At 40.3% G+C, this 27,441-nt stretch overlaps 1 protein-coding gene across 1 annotated transcript in view; it reads left to right on the top strand.

The window, feature by feature from the left end:
- Positions 1–19,523, top strand: part of AKT1 (AKT serine/threonine kinase 1) — a 64,864-nt gene extending 45,341 nt beyond the window's left edge. The window contains exons 7-13 of the mRNA XM_054400783.1: positions 79–147; positions 875–1,000; positions 2,255–2,383; positions 6,950–7,164; positions 13,315–13,402; positions 17,731–17,833; positions 18,540–19,523. Coding sequence (XP_054256758.1) covers positions 79–147; positions 875–1,000; positions 2,255–2,383; positions 6,950–7,164; positions 13,315–13,402; positions 17,731–17,833; positions 18,540–18,619 — 810 coding nt within the window. The 3' untranslated portion in view covers positions 18,620–19,523. The remainder of the gene's footprint in view (positions 1–78; positions 148–874; positions 1,001–2,254; positions 2,384–6,949; positions 7,165–13,314; positions 13,403–17,730; positions 17,834–18,539) is intronic.
- The last annotated feature ends 7,918 nt before the right edge of the window (positions 19,524–27,441 follow it).

Raw genomic sequence — 27,441 nt, 5'->3', positions numbered from 1 at the left:
TAGAAAATTTCATGTCTGTCTACAGTTCTGAAAATCAGTGTGATCTGTCTTCTGAGTTTTGCTTTAAATCTGTTTCAGGCTTTAAAGTATTCCTTTCAGACACATGACCGCTTGTGTTTTGTTATGGAGTATGCTAATGGAGGGGAGGTAAGGAAACTGTAACAATGATTAATACTTTAGGATTTTCCTATACTGCTGCTAGTACTGCTTGACATGATTTAGCTAAGGACCATATTTGCAATTCTAATTAATCCAAGTTGTTTCAGTTAAACAGAGCTGTTTGCACATTTAACTAATATTAAGAATTAAGACTCTTAACTCTAATTTTATAAAATAGAGTTCTTGGGTGTAGGGTCATATTTTACATGACAGAAACATACTGTAATTTGACATTTTGTAATTCAAGAAGGCAAGGTTGCTTTCTAGTTGCTCTGCAGAAAACTTTTAATGCTTTTTAATGTGTGTTGTGAGCACATGTTACTTTAGAGGGAGAACTAGAAACAGCAAACTGCTGTTAGACAGTCAAGAAGGGAAATTGTAATATTAACATGTCTTTAAAACATGCTTTAAGCTGTAGTTTCTATATGTAATTGTATCTCAATCAAAATGAGTTTTCATAATTTTCCATATATAGAAGAATGTGCAGTACACAAACTGGTTGTCAGTGTGCATCTGTGACTATGAGATACAGTTGTCTAATTGTTTAATTTATGATGATTTAAAACACATTTGGGGGCACAGCTGAGTGAAGACGGGAAGGAGTTTTCTATTAGGTAATATCACATTCCAAGCAGGAAGGCTTCAAAAGTGTGAAATGGGCATCTAAAGGTAAAAAATGGGCAATTTAAAGGTAAAAAAATTACTGTTCTTGCAGTTGTTTTTCCATCTGTCAAGAGAGCGTGTCTTTTCTGAAGACCGGGCTCGATTTTATGGAGCTGAGATTGTTTCAGCACTGGATTACCTGCATTCAGAGAAGAACGTCGTTTATAGAGATTTGAAGGTACAAAGAAAAATAATGTCATAGGCTTTGGGGGTTGAAGCTTTTTTGTGTGTAGTCACAAAAGCAAATGAGCCTTAATTGTAAGAAATTACTTCCTGAATGAACTTTAACATAGCAGTTATTGCAGCTGTTGGACTTGACTTTAGAGAACATCTAAACACCTTTATAGTCTAAGAGGTTGTATAATTCATTTATCAGGATCCCAGCAGCATTTTGGAGAAATTAAGGGGTGCTGAGCTACTTGGGTTGCATTTTCACTTGTCTGCTTATGTTCTATGGGAAACTTTGCTGGCATTTCTGCATGATGAAACATAACCCTGGGTTCTTTAACCCAGGTCTTACTAGATTGATGAAAATTCATACTGTGTAGAGGTTGCTCTTCATTGCAGTGTGTTGTGCAGCACTATCTCCTTAGCATCTCCTTGCAGTTAGAAAATTGGGTAAGCCTCAAGTTACTTACTTTTTTGGTGGGCACTGAAGGGGAAAAAAAACAACAATACAAGAAGAAACCTCAGGGCAAACAAACTTGGGAAATTCTTGAGGAAAATGCAAGACTTTTTTTTTTTTTTTTTTTTTTATGTCCTAAGAAGTATTTTCAGGAAAGGATGAGGGGGATACAGGTAGTTCATGTAGGAGCAATCTAAAATGAAGCATGCTGTGTAATGTTTTCAGGCTCCATCAAAGTCGTTTTGGGATTCCTGCTGGGATTATGTCTTCCATATCACCATGATTCCTTTGAAAGTGTGCTTTATTTTGTACATAGTATCCTGAAATCTGAATGGCTTTCTCAAAAATCAGTGGTGCAGGCTAGGATGAATACCATGTGCTGAGTAATAAATCTGTAAAATAACTCTGGTGTAAAAGATCTCTTTGGAAGTCGTTCCTTAGCCTTGCATTTGATTTTTGTTTCAGTCGCTGTCTCTACTGGTACAGGGTATTTCTTTAAATCACTTAGAGCAAAAGCAGATACGAAGTTGTGTGAGAGGGGATACTTAATATATTTTTAAAAGAACTAGTGTTCTGTTGGTAGTAATATTTTAGAAGCATAAATACAATGTCTACATACCTCATGTTCCCTAAAGAAAGTGATGTAAGTGTATATTTACATCATATGTGATTTGGCAGCTACTGTGTTTCTGACCCCAGGTGAGAAGGAGTATGAAAACTGATCTGCAGAAACTCATGTTTCTCCTTGCCTTGCTCAGAAACGGTGTATGCCATATGTGATGTCTTTCATTTGGATTTTCTTCTCAGTTGGAAAATCTTATGCTGGATAAAGATGGACACATAAAAATTACAGACTTTGGACTATGTAAAGAGGGCATCAAGGATGGAGCAACAATGAAGACTTTCTGTGGCACTCCAGAGTATCTTGCGCCAGAGGTATGTTTTTGTTGCCTGTTGTACTAAATTATCTTCTGAAATGACATCCATGATAGCTGTAGTGATGGGAAGAACAGTTCCTGTGCCATAATGTGTTCATACAGTAACTGCTATTATGTAACAACACATACTGAGAATATTTTATTCATCATGCTCTGGGACATAACTTTAGCATAATGATATGTGATAATTTTTGGGCAGAGTAGTGTCTTCTTTGTGCTTCAGGGAATATTTGCATTTTACTGGAACAGTGCTTGTTTCCTGTGTCAGAAATCGAATTTAAAGATAAACCTCTAAAGTCACTTCAAATGCTACATCATGGGTTGGTGACGGTTTTGCAGTTTGTTTGCTGTGTGTTGGCCTATTTCAAAGCTATCAAGAGGACTTTGTTTAAGAAGTAAAAACATTTTCCAGTCCTTTTACTTTTTTTGAAGACAGTATAAAGGGGATGTATTTTCAGAAACATGGTAGACCGAGCTTTTTCTGCAGTATTTAGCATGGTGTGCATTACAAGTGCCTTCTGTTTTACGACTAATATTAATTCAAATTCTTTAGTTTTAAAGAAATAAATCCAAGCAGGGGATCTCAGTCCCCAAACTGTGCGTTTAGGGGAATTTGTTTTACTAACTTTTTTTTAAAAAGTCTAAAATGCAAATGTGTGCTTTCGACTTTCATCTTGGAAATGTTGCTTCTGAGAGTTATGCAACACAGGTGGTGTTACAGCTGTGTTAGTTACATGCAGATCAAAAGCAAAATGGTGTGATAGAGGATAGATGTGTACATGGTATTTAGCAGGCAGACGCTAGTTCTCGCTACCCACGCTTGGAGCTGTCTGGAAGCAGACTGCCTATGTTAGTAGGGCACCAAGCCTGAGCTAACGTGGTGTGCCTCACAGAAGGGCTGGCTGCCTTGTGGTGGGTGCTTTGCTACCTGTGGCATTAAAACTTCCATCTAGCTTGGAGCACAGGCAGAAGCAAGCCTTGGCCTGACAGCAAATTACAGATGGTTGGCACAGCAGAGGAAACTGGGTTTGTTTAGTCTGGAGATGAGGAGGCTGAGGGGAGACATTATTGCTCTCACAACTACCTGAAAGGAGTTTGTAGTGAGGTGGGTGTTGGTCTCTTCTCCCTAGTATCAATTAGTAGAACAAGAGGAAGTGGCCTCTAATTGCATCAGGGGAGGTTTAGATTGGATATTAGGAAAAATTTCTTCACTGAAAGAGTTGTCAGGCACTAGAACAGGCTTCCTAGGGAGGTGGTGGAGTTGCTGTCCCTGAAGGTGTGGAAAAAAAATCAAATGTGTAGACATGGCACTTTGGGATATAGTTTAATGGCCATAGTGGCAGTAGATCAACAGTTGGGTGTGATTAATCTTAGAGGTGTTTTCCAACTGAAACAATTCCATGATTGGCACAGCCAGGATGTAGCGTTTCTCCAAAATGGCAGACTTGGGTATTGCAAACCTTTCTTAGAACTATGTGGAAGTAGAAAGTATGGTAAACCAGAGCGGAGGAGGAGTATTTCTACTGAGAGCTGATTTCTTTGCTGACCAGCACTTTTGCGCTCTCTGTTTGCATAGTGGTGGCAGCAAGCTCTTGTTTTTTGTTTGTATTTTTTTTAACTCTCAGCTGCTTTCAAGGGCCTCCAAGTCTCTTCATGATAATGAAGAACGTGGGCACCTGTTGAAGTAGCTTGCAGCAAGGAGATGGAGCAAGTCTCAGGATAGCTGCCAGCTCTCTGTGGATCCCCAGAAATCTTCAGTGAATCTGAACTGGGGTTCGTGCACCACAATTTGAGATTTACTGATGCAGGGAGTAACTAGCAGCACGACAGAGTGTTTTGTATTCATAAACAGAGTTTTTATTTTAGCTTCCCTCTTAAAATCACTTGCTGAGCTTCAGTTTCTCATCAAGGATTTTATGAGGAGACTAAAAGTATTTATTGTTTTGGTTTTGTTTTTTTCCTAACTTGGAATGTGGGGATTCCCTGTGCAGGTGTTACGTTGTTTCTGTTATATTATTTGCTATAATTTTTCTTTTTAATATTTATGATGAGTTGGCTCATCTAAAACCCTGAAATCCTTTTGATTAACCCAGCTCTCTCTTTTACTTGCAAATCTTATCTGTGGGTTGGAGTTTTAAATTCTGGAGGCTTTTGTCATCTGGTTGATAGCATGCAAAATATGTGGAAATTACACAGAAGCGATACTCCATACCTTTAAGGTCAAACATCCTTAAAAGCAGGGTCTCAATCCTGTCTGCATTTGTGACTTGCATCTGGCACAGCAGTGTGTTTGTACAGTTGTTGCATTGTTGTTTTTAGGTTCATACTGGAATCTTGTGCATGGATGACAGTGACTGAACCATGTCAACTTTGATGTGTCAAATACATCGATGGCTGTGATGTTTACAGCTGTTCTGCCTTCTATTTCAAATTCTGTCTCTCAGCAGTCTAGAGCTGCTCATTAGGAAATGATCCCTTACTGAAATGAAATGACCTTGTTACTTTACTGCTCCCCAGCTATCCTGCTTGTTGCAATAAATGAGTGCAATACCTTTTTTGTTACAGTGTATTTTTGATACTAAGACCATGGCTGTGTTTTGTGCAGTCAGAAGTGTATGGTCTTTGTGATAAAGAACTTAGAAGAGATAAGCATTTTATATTCTCTTTAAAATTAATGGAGGTGAAGAGTTGTAGTTAGTAAGCCAGTTTATCATCCGGGCTCTTAATATGCTGACTAAAGTAACATTTGAAATATTTGTTGCATTTCAAAAGCACCCATATCATTTGCTCCGTACACAACAAAGGCCTTTGTGGTTTCCTTTTTCTTTCAATCTCTCCTAGTGCATCTCTTGCAGCAGTTTAAGAAATAAAAATAAAATTGGAGGCCCCATGACTGTTTTATTTTAGGTAACCCAAGTGTAGGGGAGTGTGAACAGGAAGCACTTATTGAACAAGGTGACTCAGAGAGTGTTAACTGCATTGTCACACAATATCTCCTGAGAGCTGAAGGGCCATGGTGCCTCGGGAAGGATGAGGCCGGCTCCTGGAATCCTGTCCGGCCGGCAGCTGTGTCGACCGTATACATGTACGGGGCAGCTGCACAGCCAGCTGTCGTTTGGTGTGAATCATGCAGCAGGGGATGCTGTAAATAGACCAAAGTGAGGTAATCTAATACCTGGCACCCTTTTGATTTTTACTGCAGGCCCTTTCCCTCATTCAGATAATTAAGGGGAATAACTAGTGAATAAAGGAAGGCAGAATGCAAGTAGTTGTTGTGTGGAGTGTCTCAATGCTTCTTTTTGCGTGCAAAAAAGGAAGGTTCAGATCCTGGTTTTGTTACACTTGACCTACTTCATTTGGCTCTTCCACCCTTTTAATTTTGAGTGTGAAATATTCTGAACTGTAGCAATGTAAAGCTCACACAGATGCCATGCAACAAGAAAACACAATGGTGGTACTGTCGTGGTTTGTGCTCTTAAAAAGAATAAGCAGTTCAGTGCAGACCCGTGAAAAGAATGAAGATGACAACTAAAACTTGAGGACAGAATCTGGAACATGAGACTGTTGGCATCAGCTACAGACAACTGTGTAGGAGACACAAAGTCTAGAGACGTTCTCATAACATCCACTTGACAAGACACTCCTGACTCCCTTCAGCAACGTTCTGTGCAGAGGATCAGAAATGCACTAAGACAGGGCTTCTCTAGAGCAAGCAGGAGAGATGGAGGCTGCTGCTGGGTCCCAAGTCCCCTGTGCCAGCCAGGGGTTTGTTAGGTAGAAGTGCCCAGGGGAAGAAAAGAATGAACTGTACTAGGCTGCTTCATCTGTGAGACCTGGCATAAGTCCACCCCATTGACAGTTCCTGAGTTTGCAGCCCTCCAAGCAGAGGCAGGAGTGTTAGAGCTAGTAAGCAAGAGCCTTTGGAGAGGAGCAGAGGAGCAGGGGAAACATTTCCAGACAATTTGGCTGTCATTTTACAGCCTTACAGATGGTCAAATGTTAGAAGCAGCGTTCTGGTTCTTAGCTTTTAATGTAGATTAGGCATTTAGTACTTGTGAGTGGTCAGAGCCACCCTTTGGACGGTGCAGGTTGATGCAAAGATGATGGGGAAGTTTGACTTGTCACTTGTGAAGTACAGATTGATGTTCTTTTCTCCCCATACTGGCTCCTTGTTGATTTGGGGTTTTTCTAAAAAAACCTGGATCCTATTTGGAACAGTCTGTAATGAGTAAGTGAGACTTGAACAGCTGGCTATGTAATATGAGAAGAGTTCTTGGCCTTTGGACTTTTGAAGGTTGTACTTACCATGACCATAACATGTGAGGGAGGATGGGAGGAAGAAGAGAAGGAAGCTGTTGTAGCCTGCCCACTGTCTCCTTTTCCCCTTTCTTCACACAGTGCCATGACATGGATGCCAGTTCCTTTCAAATGGATCTTCTGCAAATATTTCATTGGTCGATTTGGTTGTGGTGTGTGAAATGGGGGAGTAAATTTTGCCTCTCAAGTTCTATGTTCACACCTGGTTTGGGAATGTCTCCTAAAGTCTTTTCTTATATTTCTGCAGGTGCTGGAAGACAATGACTATGGTCGTGCAGTGGACTGGTGGGGTTTAGGAGTTGTGATGTATGAAATGATGTGTGGCCGTCTCCCTTTCTACAATCAGGACCACGAAAAGCTCTTTGAACTCATCCTTATGGAGGAGATTAGATTTCCACGCACGTTGTCACCTGAAGCAAAATCTCTCTTGTCAGGTTTGCTGAAGAAAGATCCTAAGCAAAGGTGAGACTGTTGCTGAATAGTTGCACTTTTAAGCAGTCATGCTCTCAGAAAAAAAGAGGGGAAAAAAAGGCAGGAAAAACATTTTCTGTTAAAGGCTTCACAAAAAACAACTGCTGTGCAGAACCATGTCTATGAAAGGGAACTGTCTTGAAGACCAGTGGCTTAGAAGTGACCATTTCTCTGCTGCCGTATGAAATGCCAATATTGCCATCACTGTGAAAAACAATTGAAAATGGTACTGCACAAAGGGCTCTGGCATGCACGCATGCCAGGCATTTATTTAAAGTTGAGGAAAGTATTTCAGGCAAAATTGTAGTTTTGTTTCTAATCCATTCAAAGTAATCCATCAAGAGTGCAGCAAGTGGACCTACTGATTTTTGGTTTAACTTTTGACATGAGCTGACACAACAGATAGTGACAGGAAGCAGCTCTGGTGATCAGAAGGCTGAACTTCAGAATGTGATGGCTGCTGTCAGCACACAACTGCAGCCTGGGACAGAATGAGTCAGCCATGCTGCTGGGCATAATGAGTCCCATGCCTGCTCTGGGTTACAAGCTGCTCTATGCTGAGTGCTTTCACCTTCTATCCCAGTGTCAGGCTGCTGTCAGTTTTCAGAATTTCTGTTTAAATCTGTACCAGTGATTTAGCGTCCTTCTTTGGGCAGTAGGTGGTGGTGTTTGTACTGTGTTTGTGGTGGAGTTTATGCCATGCCTCATCTACTTTTCCTGTTTCCTCCTTTTGTTTTGCTATGCTGTATTATTTTAGAAGTAACCCTTGTTTTAAAAACAGAAAAAAAAAACCAAAACAAAAAGTCCAAGCCCTTAGTGGCTGACAAACAGAACATAGAACAAGATCCAAAACGGATGTTGACCTTCGTGCAAAGATAAACATCACTTTAAAAACCTACCATCGTGTCAACCCAGGCACTTTAAAAAACAAATAGTATTGTGAATCTGCCCTGGTCTCTTGTCCTGAACTTTCCACTGTAAATGAGCCCCAAATAGGAAATCTTTCATGTGAGGTTCAAGCAGAGTATTCTGGCTTGCTTTCTGATGTTTGTTTAGTCTGTGTGTGCGTGTGCACATAGCAGGAAAATGGGTGTTGTCAGTACATGGATACTTGTAGCGAGGGGTTTTGTCACTGATGTAGGCTATTTCCATCACTATTTTTGGTGGAAAATTCTGCTGAGAGGTCTTGTAATGCAAATCCACAGTTTATACTGCCAGAGGATTCAACTTAGCAGTGACATGGGGTACTGGGAACAGTTGTAGTCAGGAACATGGCCAGCTCTATACTAGGTGGCAACAGCTGCACACCCCTCCTGAACCTGACGCCTGCAAGGGGACCTCCAGGAGAAGGTTGTGTAATTGATTAGAGCCCTCCCCTCAGGTACTGTGCTGTGCAAATGTTGTTGTAGCCCCTGCCAATGGGATTCCTGTCCATGCAAGTGCTGGGTTAAATACAATTGTGACCCTTCTGTAGCTTATTCAGGTGGGGCCTTTCAATCAGTGGAAACACAAGCAGCATCTGCTATAATTTGTTCTTAAAGGAGCATCTCTGATGAACCAAAATGCAATTTGTTTACAAACAACAAACACCCACTTGTTTCTAATTACAAGGCTTTTTCCAGTGCCAACAATTACTCCACAAAATGCTCATTTTATACAAATAGCCACTTCTTCACATGCATCTTCTGCAGGCTTGGAACCAGTGATGCTCTGATCTGTTGGACAGATGATTTTTATGCTGCTCATAGAAATAACTATAGACCAGACAAACCCACACACATGCCTGCAGCTTGCTAATTACACTCATTGGTGCTTCCCGAGCTTTTTGGATCATGGACCATTCTTAAATACTGGTTTCTCACCAGTCATCATTCGCCCAACTTTCTAACTGAAGTTGTGAATGTTCTGTAAATTCCCTGCACTTTGTGGCATTTCAGGTAGTACAGAGAACTGAGCTGGGATCACTAAGGGTAGAAGTCCTGAGTCCTGGCCTTGAAGTTTTATGTCCTTTGGACTGTGTGGTCTGTGTCCTGAAGTGGGCACCTGGCATAGTTGGTGGCTGACTCAGAGAGAGTTCGTGGAGCCATATTGAAGGGAAATAATCAAATAGCTATGAAAATACATTCAGTCAAAAGTTAAATAATGTGCAGTAGTCTGTTTGAAGTTAGCCTGTTGATGATGCTTTGGGGAGCCACTGTGGAATTCAACAGAAATCCCCTCTTGCACAAAGCTCAGTGGTGAACAGAAGTTGGTGTCATTGAAACATTGTCTGTGGCAGAAAACATCAGATTTGGCAGTATTTAGTAACTTCTGATAACTTTAGACTGGGATGGAGGAGACAGCCAAAATCACAAGCAAAATGAAATTAGGAGGTGTTGACCTTGCCTGTAAAAGCCTCAAAAAAATCCAACAACAAAAAAGGCTGATATAATGAAGCTCAGTGATGAGGATATTTTAAGTTAACTATCAAGGAGCTAGGGAACTGGGACCTGAATCAGTGAATTAAACCTTAAAAATTATCTCTTGTACCTGAGCTGGATACATGGAAGCAGTCTTAATGCCTTGTGTTTGGTAATACCAGTTCAGTCTCAAACTCCCTGGGGGGAAATGAGAAGAACAATAAATTCCATTCTGCTTTTAATCATGACTGTTTTCTGAATTTGGTTATGTAAAATCCATTTTGTAAGATAAAAGGAATTTTGAAGTTTCTTTTGGGATTGATATCATTTTATTAATTTTGTAATGTGAGCTGTAAATTTCCTATGAAGGAAAAAATAGATACTGTAAATATTTCCTTTTAATGTGACCTGAAATTCAGTATCTTGCAGGCTCTGAATCTTGTCAGGTTTTAAACTTGAGAGAACTTCAGGGTGGTTTCATCTGAGTTTTGATCACGTGGTTTCACTATATGTCTTAGTGTCCTCTCATAGGTCAGGGTTGTTCACCCTCTTTAAGATGGGGGTTTGTCATAAGCTGCTTCATGTACTTGTGTCTGCAGTGCTATTGAACCTTGCCATTCAGGAGGAATGAGAGGAAGAAAATGCAGCATTTCACAGCTGTTAAAAAGTTTAATGACCTCACAGAGTTGTAGCGGTGGCTTTGTGACTGCAGATAGTCACTGTGAACTGATGCTCAGTCCTTGCAGCCACACAGGGTATAGAGAGAATGAACTGATGGGGTTTCTACATCCAGATGTTCAAGGAATATCAGGGTCAGTCAAGCCTTTACCTGCATGAAAACCAAGCTCCTTGTTTTCTTTTCCTTGTGAACGGAGATGATTTGTAGTTAAGGTGCATGCCTGTGGTGATCTGCTATGGGAAAGGTAGATGCTCTCAGACACATCCAGGTCTGCAACCTACATAGCTGCTGGAGTTGGAAGAGATAGAGGTGACAGTTATGGTGACTTCAGGGTCTGGAGGTGGTCCCAACTAGCTGGGTTTAAAGGAACTCCCAAGCCATACATGGTTTCATAAAAATTAAAAATGTGGAAATAGTTTCAGTTTTAATATTGATGTGCCTCTTCAGTAATAATTTTCTTGGGATTTAGCTGAAATGTAGAAACAAAAGTCTCTGGTAGTTAAATGAATAACCAAAATTGCTTGGCAAGTATTTTTTAAAGAGATTTCTTAAAGAGATTTAAAGAATTTAGACAGATTTTTGATGTGGTTTCTTGGGTTTTGTGTTGTTTTTTTTTATAATCGCCTTTTGACCTTCACACTTTCTCTTCTATTTCTCTCTATATCTCAGTAGCTTTTCCTTTTAATATATACTTAAATTATTTTTAGTTCTGTCTGAATACTTAAATGTGCAGAATTCATTTTATAAGAATATTTTCAAGACTTTATTCCTGCAGTATTTTTCCTCAGTTGTTGCATGTCCTTACGGAAGACAAATCTGCTGCTCTTTGACTTCTCGGTGGTGGTTAACCATGAGTTTTGCATTAGGTGCTGATTCAATTTTGCTCTCCTTGAGAGGGTCCTTTCATAACAATTCTGAAAAGCAGGAATGTATTTTGGAAGAAGTCCATATCCAAAATACCAGGTTTCTATCATTTTCCTACTTGCTTTGAATGGATTAGTTTAATAGTATTTTTAAAAGGTAAGTAAAACATCTGGGTTTTTTCTTGGCATCTTCCTGAGTGTGTGTCTGCCCTTCATGGAACAAAGGCTCCTATTAGATAACATATTCTTCAAAGCACCCATACGTGGCTGCAGCCAGCAGCCTTCCTGCATGCTTCTGCAACATGATTGAGGTTCTTCTTAGCTCAGAGTCACTCCTGAACTTGTGTGGAAGTGCAGTCTGTTGACATCTGTGAATAGAGGATCCACTCCACCCTCTTCTTCACCAACCATTGTAATCTGTGCTGAGGAAGCAACATGGAGCCTGGTAGAGATTTGGCAAATCCTCTAGACCTGTGGGGAGCTAGCTGAGAGATGACTACTCACAGATTTTGTCTCTGTTCCCAGGCTGCCCTGGAGTTTGTCTCTGTTCCAGGTGGCTCTGCAGCTGTGTAACATGCTGCCAGGCACCTGGAAGAGCCATGTCTGGCTTTATTTGGCCTGTGGGACTCTAGGATGAACCTAAGTTCATCTGTCTTAGAATTTACCTGGGGAAGGAGACTATCACCCAACACTTTGCTACTGGAGACTGGGCACCTGTTACACTGCACATTTCCTGAAGGAGCATAAAGGAACAAACCCCTTAGGTTGCTGTGCCACTCAATGGAAGAGGGCCAGGAAGCAAGCATGGACTCTGAACTGCCAAGCATTTCTGCTCCTTGCTCTCTCTGGTTCAACTGTGGCCTCTGCCAGCTTGCATTCTCTGAAGACAGTCCTTAGGCAGTATGGACAACGGGTCACCATATTTGACCCCTCTGTGCTAAATGACCGTCCAATGCTGTCCTCATAACATTGTGCCTTCAAGTTACATCCCAGAGCATGCAGTTCAGTCTCAACCTGTGAAAACCCTACTTTGATGGGCTTTTGCACAGCCTATGCATTGTACCTCCCCTGTATCCCCAAATAATCATGCTGCTAGGGCTGTAGGGTTACCGTGAGGCCCAGAGGTGATTTAGGGCCAGCTGCTGTGCAACACAGAAGAGGCCTGACTAAGAGGCTTGGCTTCACGTTCAAAGAACAGTCCTTGGCTCTTTTTTCTGTAGTGGTATAGCTCTGGCCTTGATCATGTAGAGCCACTGTTCCAGGCTCTCAAAATCAGGATAATGCTTCACTTGCCAATGGCACCAAGAATCAGAGAATAGGTGGATTCTAGAGGTCAGACTGGATGGACATGGTGGCACCTCTTGTAGTTAAAATCCTGAACATCATCTTAACCTTGTTACCTGAAAGTACATCTTCTGCTGATTACTTGGTACATTGTATGTTTTCTCAGTGCATGCCTTTGCTTGCAGATGTAGTTCAGCCTTTTTCAAGAACATTTTAGCCTCCACAGCAAAATTTAAGCATCTGTTAGCTAAAGACTGCAACTAAACTGATTGCATCTATAAGCTGTGTGGACGGTTTTATTTTGGAATAAAAGTGCTTTACCGTGATAGACCTTAAGTCAATAAACCACCCTTTGTGCTTTTGTGAAGCCAAGGAGGGGGAAGGATTTGCATACAACACGATATTATCACTGCAGATGTCAACTGTTTAATGGAAATTTAAATCAGGTTGCATAAATCAGTTTGTCTTAAAAATTCTTGCCTCTCTTACACTTCAGAATCAAATTCAGTTTTCCTGCTGGCATCACTCTGCTCTGAAAAATTGTAAGGGGTAGTCACTTTTTAATATAGCAAGAGAGCAGGATGTGTGGCTCAGAGCTTTTTACTTGCAGGATCTGCTGTGGTGTCTAGGTCAGCTTGTTTACTGAAGGGTAGGTCTTTTGAATTGTGATTGTTACTTTTTTGGTTTGTTTACAAAAGTTCTAATTCTGTCTGTTAGCATGTTTTCAAGTCTTCTTGTGGAACTGTGTTGAAACCTGAAACAGACCACCCTGCAGCCCTTGCACAAAGCACAAATTTGAAGCAAATGCTAGAACATCTCCCAAATCTATTTTATAAAGTCACAATTTCTTGATTAGCATTTCATAAAACTTGTATGAGAAAAATAACTATGCTCAAACTTCTTTTGCCCCAAACAGGTTAGGTGGCGGTCCTGATGATGCCAAGGAGATTATGCAGCACAAATTCTTTGCTGGCATTGTTTGGCAAGACGTATACGAGAAAAAGGTACTTTTGTAAATACAAGAGTTGTCCCAAGGTGAATTGTAGCTGTGGATATACTGATTGTTTCAAATTGTGTTGCCATCTGTAAGGTACATAGAAGTCCTTCACAGAAGAGGTTTGCAATTGTTTTTAACAAGGCTAAATTGCTTCATGTTTCTTAAAACACTGTAATAGGATTACTTCAGAACCAAAGGTTTTTTCACAATGAGAGGAGTATCTCTCAATGAGATACCTATTTCTGTGACTGGATAAATAAGAAGTAACCAAAGTTGCTTCCGCCTTTAGACAGTATATAAGCTTTTTATTTTCCTGTAATTGTTGTTCCCATTCCTTGCTATTAACTGGCATACCCCTTGTGAGCCCAGGAGTTATTGTTGATTCCTGAGCATCTGAAGCAAATATTCCTAGAAGCAGTAGTAGTTGATGGGCTGCTTGTTCCCTTTATATTTTTCCTGTCTCAAATGATTAAATTAGACTGAATGGGCAAGTGCAGAGAAGTGCAGGCTTTTATGTCAATCCAAGTCTAATATATTTTGTTTTGGTGACAGAGGGCTGATGTGAAGTGTCTGCACTTCATGGCGTTTGTCACTGGTTTTCCTTCCGACCCGCTGAGTTTTTTAGGCCTCTGCAGCCAAAGAGCCCAGCCTTTTTGCTATGAGTGTTTCATCATCTGTCTATACCTCACTGCTGCTAACTTATTCCACTCCTCCAGGATGCTCTGCTTTGTGTTCTCAGGCCTAGCAAGTCTGGTTTCGACCTTGCAGTGGGAAGATTTTGTAATTGTACCCAGGCACTGGACAGAGAGTTCTGTTTTTTTCTCTTCTTTCGCTTCCTCACAGACTTGTGTGGCTAAAGGGAGCTGAAAAATCATAAAACAAGTTTTTGTGCCTTGAAAGTTTAGATAGACGTTAGTCCTCTGTCTTTTCAAAGCATCCCTTGAGAGAGAGCCATATGTGGTCATTAGGGCAAGAGGCAGTCATACTGATTTTTTTTCATTTGGTAGAGTGTGAAAAGTGTATCTGAATTCCAAACAGGAGGTTATCCCCATTTTTGCCCAGCTGACAAGCTGCTGAATACTTGGGGTTCTGCTGTTTTTTCGCAACTTAAGATAAAAAGTTGGTAATGGGGTTCAAGTGTTCTTTAGTTACTTGTTACTCAATGGTAGTCCTGGTTCCTTGAATGGAGGAGAAGTCACAAGCTGAAGGGAATTTATTTAAAAGTAGAAGTGAGAAAGCCTTCGTAAACTTTCCGATTGGAATACTGACTTGGATTGTTGTGGAAACGACCAGGGAATTCCAAACGTTAGATGTTTTGGAGAAAACAGTGTGCAAATAGAGGCTGTTTCTGACCTTAGCATAGCCAAGGAGGCTAGCTTCTGGTTTTGCTCCTGTCCTTTTAGTGTGTGCATCTGAAATAGCCATGCTGTGCAAATGGAAAGGTTTCAGAAAGCCTGTGAATAATTGCTGCCTGCATTCTGGGTGGTCCAAATGGGATCTCGCAGCATTTACCTGAAATGCAGCCTGGCAGACAAAAGCTGAATTTTGTCAGCTGCCTAGAGGTGTTCATGCGCTCAGCTTGGTTACTCACTATCTGCAGATAATGGTGAATGTTTATGAGTGTAGGCTTGGGGTAATTGAGAACACTTACTTTGTAATTAAGCTTTTTGGAACAATAGCTTGGCTGTGAATTATAAGTTTTGAATAACTGGAGTTGTCCCAAGAATTTAAAATATTCATTAAACTCTCCTGGATGAGTGTTGTTGTTTGTCTGTGGTGCAGTATTTCACCCACCCACAAGCAAACCATATGCAATGAGACTTTAATCCCATGTTTTTTCTGGTCTTTTTTTTGTCTCTTAAGCTAATGTAAGCCTGCAGGTACCACGGTGGTCTGCAGCAGTGGGAGGCTACAAGTGGCACCTCTTTGCTAGTTGAACCGCAGAGATACTCCGTTGACAGCTTTTCAGTAAAGCAATATATTTGCTTGGTAAAGCCAACATTAAAGCTTTCTGTGGCTTCCCCTCTGTTTCCAGCTTAATGTTCTGAATTTGACAGCTGGGGAAAAAAAAAAAGTCTTGCGGGTGCTTCATAACCTGTCTCAAGTTGCTTTTAACAGTTGCTAAAATAAAAGGGAAAATGATACAGGTAGTGTGAGGTGAGCCCATTACACATGTGTTCTGCCTTGGGATTGCTGCTCCGAGTTGTTCTGATGTGCATAGTTCAGGTGTCTGCTGCAGTGCCCAGGTCCTAAATCACTGTGCTGCAAACAGCAAGCCAGAGCAACTGGGAGCATTATAGGTGCCAAAACCACCATTAGCTTCAAAGAACAGATAGAACTTCATACACACATGCACAGCTTGTCTAAAACAAACAGAGGTTTGTTTTAAGGAGTATGCAGAAACCTCCTATAAGAAGAATGAGGACAGAAAATGGGGAAGAAGGAATGCTCATCCTCCACGGGCTTTTTAAGTATAATGTACTGGTGTGACTTGCTTTGGAATAGAGTTATTAACATTACAATGTAAAGAATTTGTTCTTCAGTAGCTCCAGGAGGGCTGTGAGGCTTAGAGTGACTCAACTTTGGGATATCCTGTTTCCTTTTCCTTTTTAAATTCAGGACATAAAGACCACTTCTGAAGACCTAATTATTTTGACGGGAACATTTGCCAGGCTCCTTTAAGCCAGCCTTCGGCACAAGGGATCATTAGTAATTAAAATTGATTACGAATCTATACTGTAATTGTGCTCTCTTATAATAAGCATAATTTTTATGTCCCTTAATTTTTAAAGATTGATTTTAAACAGTAAATGTTCCTTTGTGTTTGGAAATAGTGCCATATGTGTATATTACATTTCTTAAAAGCCTTTACATTACAAACGGGGTTTCATTGCATTGCTGTTTTTAAGACAAGACAACATTCTGTTAGGTGTGCAAAACAGATCTGAAAGGTGATCCTGGTGATAAGGAGCTTGAAGCTAGTGCTTTTTCTTATTTACCAGATTGCCAAGCAAATGATTCTTCAGATCTAGGCTGAAGGAAAAAATGGGTGTGGGGAAGAGGTGTTTTGTACATTCAAAATTTGCTGATGTTTTCCAGGTAGTGATTTCTCTTGGTGGTGTTATTTCTGTAAGAGCAGAAGTGCCAGTCTTGAGGTCACTGCTTAATTCCAGTTGGAGCGATTTACTACTTGCCTTGATAAACCTTTCCCTGCAGTTTCGGATTGGAAGCCATATACTTCCTCAATCACGCTCCCAAATTGTTGTCTGAGGTGACTCTGTTCTATTAAAAGATGACCATGCTTAACCCCAGTGGTGGGTGAGCTGAAGCCCTGTGCTGAGAGCTATTACATGTCCTCTGTGGGAGGCCAAAGAACAGTGTTTACATTCTGTTTGCTGCTATATCCTGCATCGGGGAGGTGAGCAAGGCCTGAATCCCAGCTCTGCTGCCCTCCAAAATCGTATGTCTTCCAACTCTGCATCTGTATGCAGCCAGCTATGCCACCCTCCTATGCCTAGACACAGTCCTCCTCCAGCCCCAGTCAAGCAGCTCTGCTCCATCTGGAGTTCCTCTTGCCAGAGCTTGCCTAGGTACACATGGATAATTTCTATCCTGCCTGCCCAAGCGAGTGTCAGGAATAAATCCCAACTAGTGCAACTCATGATGTAACACAAGGAGGATGCTCGCTAAGTGTGCTTGGGTTTTCTTCAAGCACTCCAGATTTTCTAAGTTCAGAGTTGATACTAAACTGCTTTGGGGGGACTAGGAGTGTAAAAGCTTAGTGTAAAAGCTTCTGCCTTATCCTAAATTTTCCCAGGTTGGTTATACCTACAGCAAGCTGCAGTCAGAGCTTCATGGGCATGGGAGCTCTGTAGCTGAATATTTTTGGTGAACATTACAGCCCTTGTGGTGATAGTCACATCTAGCTGCTCAGTTTGGTTTCACTAAGTATCTTTCTTACTCACTTTCATCCTCCTCAAGCATGAAATCTGACTAGGTGCAGTTGACAATTTCCATATAATTAGGTGGGGAACCTGAATATCCTATTATTTCTAAACATTTGTAAGAATGTTATGTATTACTTGAAGAAATGTTAGGATTCCCAGTTTTTCTTTGTATAATTTGCCTTAAGACAGATTGCCTTAAATCCCCCGTAAATAAGAAATGCACACCTAAGTAAGTACTTTATGGTTCCTTCTTTATGAAATGGTTTTTAAACTTGTACTAGGAACATAGGAATAGGCACTGTGGCTTAAAACTATTTCAAATTCTACCTGTTTCAAACAGTACTGCAAGAACCTGTAAACAGACAGTATTTTCTTTTGTTTTTCATAGCTTGTACCTCTGTTTAAGCCACAAGTTACATCTGAGACAGACACAAGATATTTTGATGAAGAATTTACAGCACAGATGATAACAATCACTCCTCCTGACCAAGGTAAAGTTTTCCCTAACATTTCCCATTCTGTTCTCCAGACCACCAGAACTAATTTGCTGTAGCATTACCTGGTCTCTGCAGGCCATGTGAAAAAAAACCCACCAGTTTAAACTTGCTGGGTTTCCATATATGTATTTGATGAAGAAAGTGGTAAGTTGATGTGAAACTTTCCACATATCTTTCTAGTTTGGGAAATGAAAAGCCTGGTTTAGAAGAAACTGAAATTATTTGTACTGTGGTGTTTCCCAAATCCCCAGATACTGACTAGAAAATAATTCTGTCCCTGAGTTTTGCCCACGTGCATAAATACATACATACACTGTGGATATGCAAGCAGTCAACTGAGTAGGGACTCAAGTCTGTATTCAATCAAAATTTCTTTTATTTTCATGTTTGATGCTCTGCAGTAGCAATTTCCAGAAATTCGGAAGACTGAATATGGATTTACACAGCTACAACTCCTAGCAGTTTTAAATGGACATCTGAACAACTATTTACATACAACAGTCAGGGTCTTCTGTGATGCCTGTTGAATGGGGTGTGATTTAAGACTTCCTATTCCATTTTCTTTTTGAGTTGCAGAAAAAAGTGACAGTGAAATTTCTTAAATAATTCTACCATGCATTATCTTAACTGTTTGTTTACTTAAACCCAAAAAGTTAGCAAGTGTTGCCTACTCGTTTTTTTTTCTTTTTTTTCTTCCCAGACGACAGCATGGATTGTGTAGATAACGAGAGAAGACCTCATTTTCCTCAGTTCTCCTATTCAGCCAGTGGAACCGCTTAATGTTTTGCAATGTTTTCTCATTCAGAAACAAAACAGACTGCATTTTGAGGACCTTACTTCAATGGACACTAGAGAACTTTCTATATTATCTGAATTACAAACTGTGTTTGTATTATGATTTAGATGAATTTGTAGGAAGCCTCACAGATTCTGTATTTAAACCAATTCTTCAATGCATTTTTGAGAAGGAAAACAGATCCATTCTTAAAGTATTATGTCAAGGCTTTTATGCTGAATGACCATAGGTTTTTAAGAATATACACCAAAACTGTTTACTTTAGAAATAATTAAGATGTTCAACATATCAGCAACTCTGACCAGAAAATCCCCTTATTTTATTTATTTCATACAGTTCATTATCTAAATATAGAATCTGCACTCTGAACAATTAGATTTATATAGGAAGATATAAGACTTTAGTAGCTAGTGCAATAATATAAGCAACAAAGTGAACAAACTCTGGAGGGTTAAGGTTCAAACTCATTTTGGACAGCAGTGAAGTGTCATCCATCTCCAGAAAACCAACTCTAGAACAGCATTAATGGCCTCAGTGAGGTAATTCAAAAAGCAAAAGTTATTTTTGTTATAACATCTGCTACAAGACATTACATATCAAACTGAATCCAGTGGAATTGCCACACTGTACAGATGAGTATTCCATTCTAGACAGTGCATTTAATTGTTCCATTTGAATAGAATTTAGGAATACTTCATAGGATTGGCTTCTCAGAACCTAGAAAATGCTTGATTTACCAATCTAATATGAAATGCAGTGACACAAAATCACCCACTTTCACCACTGTATAAAGAAATATCATACAGGTCTAAGTGAGAAATTATCTTAATGAGCGAGTCAGCCAGACAAAAGTACATTTTTGGCACTGAAGTAATGACTTGTTGCCACCTTTTTTTTTTTTTTTATGAAAAGATATATGAATATATATAAACGCATAATGATTTTTTTGGATTATGCCAGACCATTTCTTTATTCTTGAGAGTGCATTAAAGGTATCAGCCAACAATTCATGGTGCCTTCTCACTCTTGAAGATTCAATTTAGCAGTGTTTCCCATATATAAGATAAAAAACCTAGGTTGAAACTTCATATGTGTTTGAATAATAATGGTGTTCAAAAAGTGAATTTTTTTTGTTGTTGTTCTTCATTTTTAATCCTAGTGGAAAATTCTCCACACCCTATTTTTGTTGTATCATGTTTCTTTGTAATTTTCATAAAAGCAGTCTTATTCTGTCTCTGCTGTGAATGAATTTATTGCATTGTAGGTTGCATTCTCTTAATTTGCCTTTTTTTTTTGTTTTTTATTCTTTTGACTGTATAAAAAATTCTGACATGTACTGCAGTTAACTGATGTTTAATTTTTTTTATTTGAAAGGGAGTATGTTATGAAACCCTCACTTCCCCTTTCCATCAGAAACTGCTGTCTTTGCACAGAGAGCCCATCTTCTTGATGTTTTTTAATGACATTCAACTCTACTATTTTTACTCATGATATGAAAGTTTCCCTCCCAATACTTAAATAAAAATTGCTTTAACAAGTTAGGTTCTTATTTCTTGTGGTAGGAGCCTTCTGAATTTGTAGAGATGCAACAGCTCCAGTTTCTCAAGTTTGATGTGCCTGTCATTGAGGCACTTGGGCTTTTCTGCTCCTCCTCAGTTGTTTCATCTCTGTGCTGATAATTATGCAAAGATGGTTTTGGAAAATGTTTTGTTGAAAGAATAAGACCCTGTGCCAAAAATAGTTGTCTTGAGGTGAATGAGGAGAGGCCTCATGTTGCTATCCTCCTGATGCCAATGAGACTCTATTACTCAGGCCTTAATCTTAAAAGGTATTTCTATTCCAGTCACCTGGGCCAGTGTACAATGTATAAAACTGTGTTTACTTTCTAAGGACTAATATTACTTGCTTCTAGGAGGTAGTTACACAAGGCTGAATGTCCTCTTACAAACAAGGATACAGAGAAAAATACAAGAACATCCAAGAAAAATGCATTATGCTTCAAACTAAGCACAGAAGTTGTGACTATAGTGAGCCATTAAACATCCAAGGCATTTTTTGGTTCAAATAAACTATAATTCACAGTACAATTTACTACACATTCTGAGAAAAGGTGGGAAAAAAAAGGGATTTGTGTCTCTGTAGAGACTGATGCTGGACAGCCTGTCCCATTCTGCAAGTCGGATCTCCTAACTGCTTTCCTTCTTTGCTTCCAAGCCTTTCATCTGAATTCCCAGCCACCCAAGGGATGAAGTCCAAAGAACTCTTCTGCAAATCTACAAGCCCTGACAAGTTCTGAACTAACACACTTCATGCATCCAAATATAGGCAACACAAATGAGCAAAGGTTACCATAATCCGCCTCAGGAAAATCTGCTGTTTCAAATGCAGGATTGGGTTGTTCAGTGGAGGTCGATTTTATGTCTCTCAGTAGTACTTTTCTGCCAGTTGTTGCTAATGGATTTTGTTTTAATTCCCTTACATAAAATGGAACTTGTAAAAAGCTGCCAAAAATGTCTGGGAATCTTAGTATTGTGAGCTGTGGGGCCACACCTGCGCAGGGTCTTCTGGATGTTTCACCTGTGATTATTCAAAAGGCCTTGTCCATTGTCTCTAATTGAATGATTGCCAGTGTTACAGCTGTCTACCAGCAAACGTAAAATGTATTGTTTAGATTTTTGTTTAGCTCAGAAAATCCTATCACAGAAGTTTGTGACCTGAGTGCTGTTCACCTCGGTTTGCTTTTGTATCGTGTATGCAGAGACTGCTTGAATCTTGCACGTACTTTTAGCTCTTTCATTTGAAAACCTCAAACTTTTCTGTCTGTACAGCCAAAGTCACCTCATTCTGCCTTCTGGCACTGACAAATGTTATCTTGCTCTGGTGTTGTACCTGACAGCAAAGATGATGCATCCAGAGTGCAGAACACTGGTATGTCACAGCCAGGGAACTCGGCTGTAGACTCAGGATGGAAGAAAAACAGAGAAAAGAAAAACACCTGTGTAAGAGCAAATTAAGTGATGTGCAGTTCTGTGTGCCTGTGATTGCAGTCAGAAGATTAGGTCAGCTGGGCACTGGTCAAAACAGACACACTGCTGCCTGTGCTCTTTGGGGTTAAGGGGCATTGTCAAAAGCCAGGTGATTGTGCAAATTCCATTTTGTGTTCTCTTGTGTAACTAGAACATCCAGCACAATCCCAGTAGGATATGGCAGGTTGTTTTGCCTTTACACTGTGCGAAGATCACAGGGGTTTATAGCATTCCTGGCTCTGCACAACCTGTGACCTCTCACCCTCTACTGTAGAATAAACTGATCCTTCTTCATTTTTCTTTATGCACTGTCACCCCCTCTGGCAGGTAACCACTCTGTGCTCTGCAGCTGCTACACTGCTCTCATGCAGGCCTCAAGTATCTCAGCTGCTCTTTGAATTTGTTCCCTGTTTCCCAGCTGAGAAAGGAATTAAGGTTTTTTAAAGGTTGGAGGGTAAAAACTTTCCTTGATTGTTTGAACTGGAAGATCGTTGCTTTAACTGGGGATAAGTTGTCTTGTCTGCTATTTTACATTGCTTAGGTGCATTTAAATGTTCAGTACAAGAGTGCTTTGTTCTCTGTGCTTTAAGTGTGTGTGAGATTTTAAAAACCTTTGTTAGAGAAAATACCTTTGTTTTTTAGAGATCATACGCTAAGATTTTTTTTTTTTTTTAATCTCCAGTAGCAAGATTTAGGGGAGGTCACAAATCAGAGGCCACAGCTTATAGTGAGAATGCAAACTCCAAGGAGATAAAGTTGCAGAAGGGAAGCCCACACACGTAAAGCAGCTGTGGGAGTTGTGTGGGTTTTCTGCCTGGGAAGTTTGCGAAATAATAATTTAGGAGGAAGGTTTGATTTATTTCTTTGTATCTAAAAGAGCCTCAGAGGTAAAGATATGTTTGAAGAAATGGGTAAATGGGAAAGAATCTAGTTTCTTCAGTGTTGCAAATGAGTGTGTTTGTCTTCCACTTTTAGCTCAATTTTCTTAATAACAGGGAGGTTAATTGCCACTAGAAGTAAAACGAAAAGAACACACAGTGCCTATAGCAAATGGGAGCTTATTATCCCCAGTGCAGCTGAGTGTACAGACGTTTGGTAGCTCTGCCTAATGGAACATATGTTGCATTCTAATCAGGTGATGACTAGTTGCTCTGTGTCTGAAATCATTTTAAACCAAACCATTTTGTTACAGTAGTTCCTGCATGCCACTTTTTTCACTTTTATTTTGATTTTTCTAACTGCTGGTCACCATTCTGCTCTTGTGAGCATGGTCAGCTCTTTTTTGAGGACCCAATCAAGGACTTGGTATGTGAAAACACTGCTTCCCTCTGTGGGTTTTTTAATGTGCTTGTAGCTCAGTTCTCGGTTTGTCCTTTGCTGACTCTTCATGTGGTTGTCACTGTTTACTGCTCGTTACCTGTTTCTGCAGAGACAGACCTTATGAACTTCTTCCTGTAGCCCCTATCTATGCTAAAATTCCATTTTTATGAGTTTCTTCACACTGTTTCTTCATGCATTATCGTGATTGCTTGCATTTTGCATCTTCATCAGCTCTTTGAGTTAGTTTCAAGAGAACAATGGCATTGCAGACAAGCAGTTGCTGTATTTTCTGAGTTCTGAGGGTCTCTTGAATGCTTCACGTTTTTAAAGAATACATAACTTTCACGCCAACGAAGATACTATAATTATTTTGAGTACAAGAGTGAAATTCTTCACAGAGGAGATTCAACCCCTGCCCCAACTGTTGTGGTTTTCGGTTATTTGTAAACTCTACCATATCTATTTCCTTGTTATGTTGTGTTCTTACGGTACTGATGCTGTTAATCAAACACTGTTGTGTGGTGCTGAGGAAACAGTATCAGAACAAAAAATAGTGATTGTGATTTTCAGCAGTGCCTGGAAATTCATCAAAACTGGATTAAAATAATCATAAAACGTGCTTAAACATTAGATTATTTTGGAAAAAAGAAAAATTGGTACTACTGCTCTTCCTCCTTCTAACTGAAGTGCAGCAATTGGAACAAAGGGACTCCTTTGGGGAAGTCTTGCTGACCATATGTAAGCAGCGGCACTGAGCTAGACAACATCTGGAAGTCCCTACAAACCTTTTCTGTGAGTGTATTTCATTATTTGGGTCCTGGATTTGTGAGCCTGTGCTTCAGTGGACAAGGTTCTTCATGTTTTTTTTCTTTCTATCATCTCTGGTATGTATTCATACTTCCAGACTGAGACAACCACTCTACTTTCCTGCACTGTGACTAGGCACCAGCCTTGCTTTGAGATGCTGCCAGTAACACAGATCCTGCATTCTTTCATTTTCTGTCATTGGCCCTGGTCATTTCAAGTCACTGCACATACTTTGCTTAAAACAGTAAGTATCTTTGTTGACCTGTACAAGTTTTATTGCAGTTAGTAAGAGATGCCCTTGGGGCTATAGAGCACATTTTAGTCCAGTATATTGTCACTTACTGAACTGGAGATGTTGGTGCATTCCTCTAGCAGGATCACCAGCACTTGCCCTTGGATTGCTTGACATGGGTGCAGGGAGGCTGGATGCTCTAGGCTTCCTGTTGGCATGACTAGGAGTGAAAACCCTAAGTGGTATTTATTGTTTCAGGTGAAGGATGGTGTGTGCTTTGCATGAGAATTTCCACTCCAACAGAATCCTTTGGCTGTTTCTGGAAGGCTGCATTAACAACATCACCACCAGGCACTTTCATCTCTCCTTGGTTTTAGTGGTTGCAGTTTTTCCTTTCCACAGTGTCATGCCCAAAGTAAGAGTCCTTTAATGTTCCTTTCACCTGCACGACACAAGTCACTGTGAAGTTGTTTCTAGTACAGGCTGGAGCTGTCAGCTCCCTTAGGTAGCTTTTACCTAGATCTGCACAGCTGTGCCCTGTGGATTTGCATTTACTCCCAGTTTGCTGACTGCTGTTGAAAATGCCAGTTTGACATGAGTCTCCTGATGGAACTGAATCCAGCAGCTCACCACATGTCAGTAGTGCCTCAGTCAGGAGCCCCAGCATGACTTGAGAGCGAGGTCTGAGCTGTAGAGGCTTCCCACCCTGAAACTTTTTTAATTCAGTGAAGTGTGGAACCTGACTCTGGAGAAGAATCACAACACCTTTATCTCACACAAAAGCCTGGAGGTGACACAGCATTTGAGTGACCTGAAATAGCTGATGAACTTTTCTGATGTAGCTGGAAAATTGCTACAATGATTTTTAAAGGCTTTATGGGTGTGCAGAAAGATGTAAATGTAAGCCCTTTAGACAACTTTTAACGATGGAAAAAATGGAGTAATACTAGTCTTAAGAGTGGTGCAGCATAGATGAAGCTTTCCATATGGTTCAGCTGCTGCAGTTGTTCCTTATTCTGATATTATTAGGGGAAAATGAAACTAAATGGGAAGGCAGGAGTCCAGGAAGGAGTATAAAATGAAATAGTAAAAACAAAGTAGAAAGAACAAGGTCATTTGGTGCAACTGCAGACTGTAAAGTTGCAGAGGCGGGGAAGTATAAGAGAGCAGAACAAAATGTACTTATTTACAGGGGTGAGGTGGTTATAAATTTAATGCATAAGTAATATAAAGGGATTAAACTTAGAATCACCCTCTACTTTTTGTCAAACATGAAATCATGTTACCTTTCCAAAGTTTTACTTTGTGTTGATTTGCTCAGCTGTTAAGGAAGCCGAGATGGGAGGTGGCTGCTCCTTATTTGAAATAGACTTTTAAAAAAATTCTAGTAAACAGCTCATTGAGTGATGCTTCCTGGGATTTTCCAGGTAACTGAGGACTTTGTCACACCTGTGCTTTGTCAGAGGTAGGAGAGGTATCCTAACAACATTGGGAAGCACTGAGACTGATGAAGTGAGGCAGTGTTTTCTGGAGTTCCTCTCTGCAAGAGCTGTGCCATCTTTCTTTTCAGCCTGCTGCTGGTAGCTCAGTTTTTATTAGCCATCTCTTGATAATGAAAAAAACACTGGCACATGTTACAAGAAAGGAAAAGGCAACAAGGGTACTTTTCAAACATGAAGAAACCCCTAGCTATAAATACACCTCTTTTTCTAACAGGTTCAGCTCTACCATGCTCACAGTGCTGAGATGCATGTGCACACGCCTGAGCAGCAGATGACACCGGTACGCAGACTGGTGGAGGCCCTGAGCGCTCGAGGGCTGCTGGAGAAGAAGGCTGTAGCAGCACAAAGAAGCTTCCAACTCCCCATCTGGAAAAATCCCCCACAGGAGCACAGGCAATGGCAGTGCCATCTGTCTCTTCTGCAGAGCATATCTCCTCTCCTGGGAGCAGAAAAAAAGCTGGCACAGGGAGGTGGCCTTTCACTTTCCTGCTGTATGGAGGTTGGATACAGATTGCTGGGTGTTACCTGTAGAGACCAGGCTGCTCTATCCTGTCCTGTCTTTTTTCAGTCAGTTTTGTCTGAATTCCTGTTATCTTTGCCTTTTGTTTTTTTCTTTATGACACCATCTTCCTTCCCCCATCTCTTCCCAGCAGAGAAGAAACAATAGATTCCTTCCTGCTCTCCTGCCTTCTTTCATTCTTCTTTAACCTGCCTTAGCCTGTTTCTGATCTTCTGCAGTCCCTCCTAGAGGGTGTGTTATGAACTGTTACAATACCTCTTACTTTAAATATTTGCTTTCTCTTGGGTAGTGTCTTGATGCTGGATACTCTTGGGTCATTGTGGAGACTTCAGACACCAAATATACTGTTAAGCTTCCTCTTAAATGGTAAAAGGAAGCTGCAAGACCCTCTTTCCTTGTCTCAGACGAGTGCAGATTTAATGAGCAGAAGGAGGAAAGGTAGTTAAAGCCTATAGTGTAGTCTTTCCTTCTATCAGCACTGTCTGGTGTAGCACATGAACGAAGAGAAAGTCCTCTAGTGTGGGTCAGGACTATGCTGCTGGTCTGGGTGTGGTGACTTTTCTAGAAGATACAAAATTGTGAAAATGATCAAGTATTTGACTTTAGGAATGGATGTATTAGCTGTATTCTATCTAATAATATCAAATTTCATTCTTTATGAAATCTTGTTTTGGCAACTGCAGTTCCTCAATGTAGCGAAGCTGGGCAAGTTAAACATTGTCATCTGACCCAAACCTATAGTACCATATGATACAAAACTACATCCTCAAATTTCCTGACAAATCTTGACTGATATATTTTGACATGAATACTGGCCTCACCAAAGAAAAAAGTGCATCTTCTAAATATTTTTAATACCAGTTTTGCTGCAGAAGCATCACTAGAAATCACTGGGATAAGAGGAGGCAACTGCCCAGCACCTTTGCAACGTATTCTTTAGCAGAGTTAGAAGTTGGTTGCCTTAAAGAAAAAAATAGATCTAGTCATCCCTCACTGCCTGGCATCCATTTCTGTTCCAGGGCATCCCTATATTTGTGTGGGTTTCCAGAGGATGCAAAGTAGACCATTTCTCTGCCCTTTAGTTTATCTTTTCATTGTGATCTGAGCTATCGTTTGACCTATCCAAAGTTCTCTATAAAAAGAGTTAAATCCCTGATAAGACAGGAACTGGAAACTGCTGATGTAAGATATTTACATACTCTCTTTATAACTCTTACAAGCTCTTAAGAACTCTTTACACTGTGGGAAACCAACACCAACCTTCTTCAGCATCCTCAAGGTCACCGCCTCAGCCTGCAGCCCGTACATCCTGAGACCTGTTTCACACCACTTTTCTAGTGGTGTGAAAGGCTTGCAATCCAACTCAACAAAACTGGTTAAACGCTTGGAACACAAGACT

This window comes from Indicator indicator, chromosome 4 (assembly GCF_027791375.1).
Source record: "Indicator indicator isolate 239-I01 chromosome 4, UM_Iind_1.1, whole genome shotgun sequence".
Taxonomy (NCBI): Eukaryota; Metazoa; Chordata; class Aves; order Piciformes; family Indicatoridae; genus Indicator; species Indicator indicator.
This window is presented reverse-complemented; position numbering and strand designations above follow the sequence as displayed.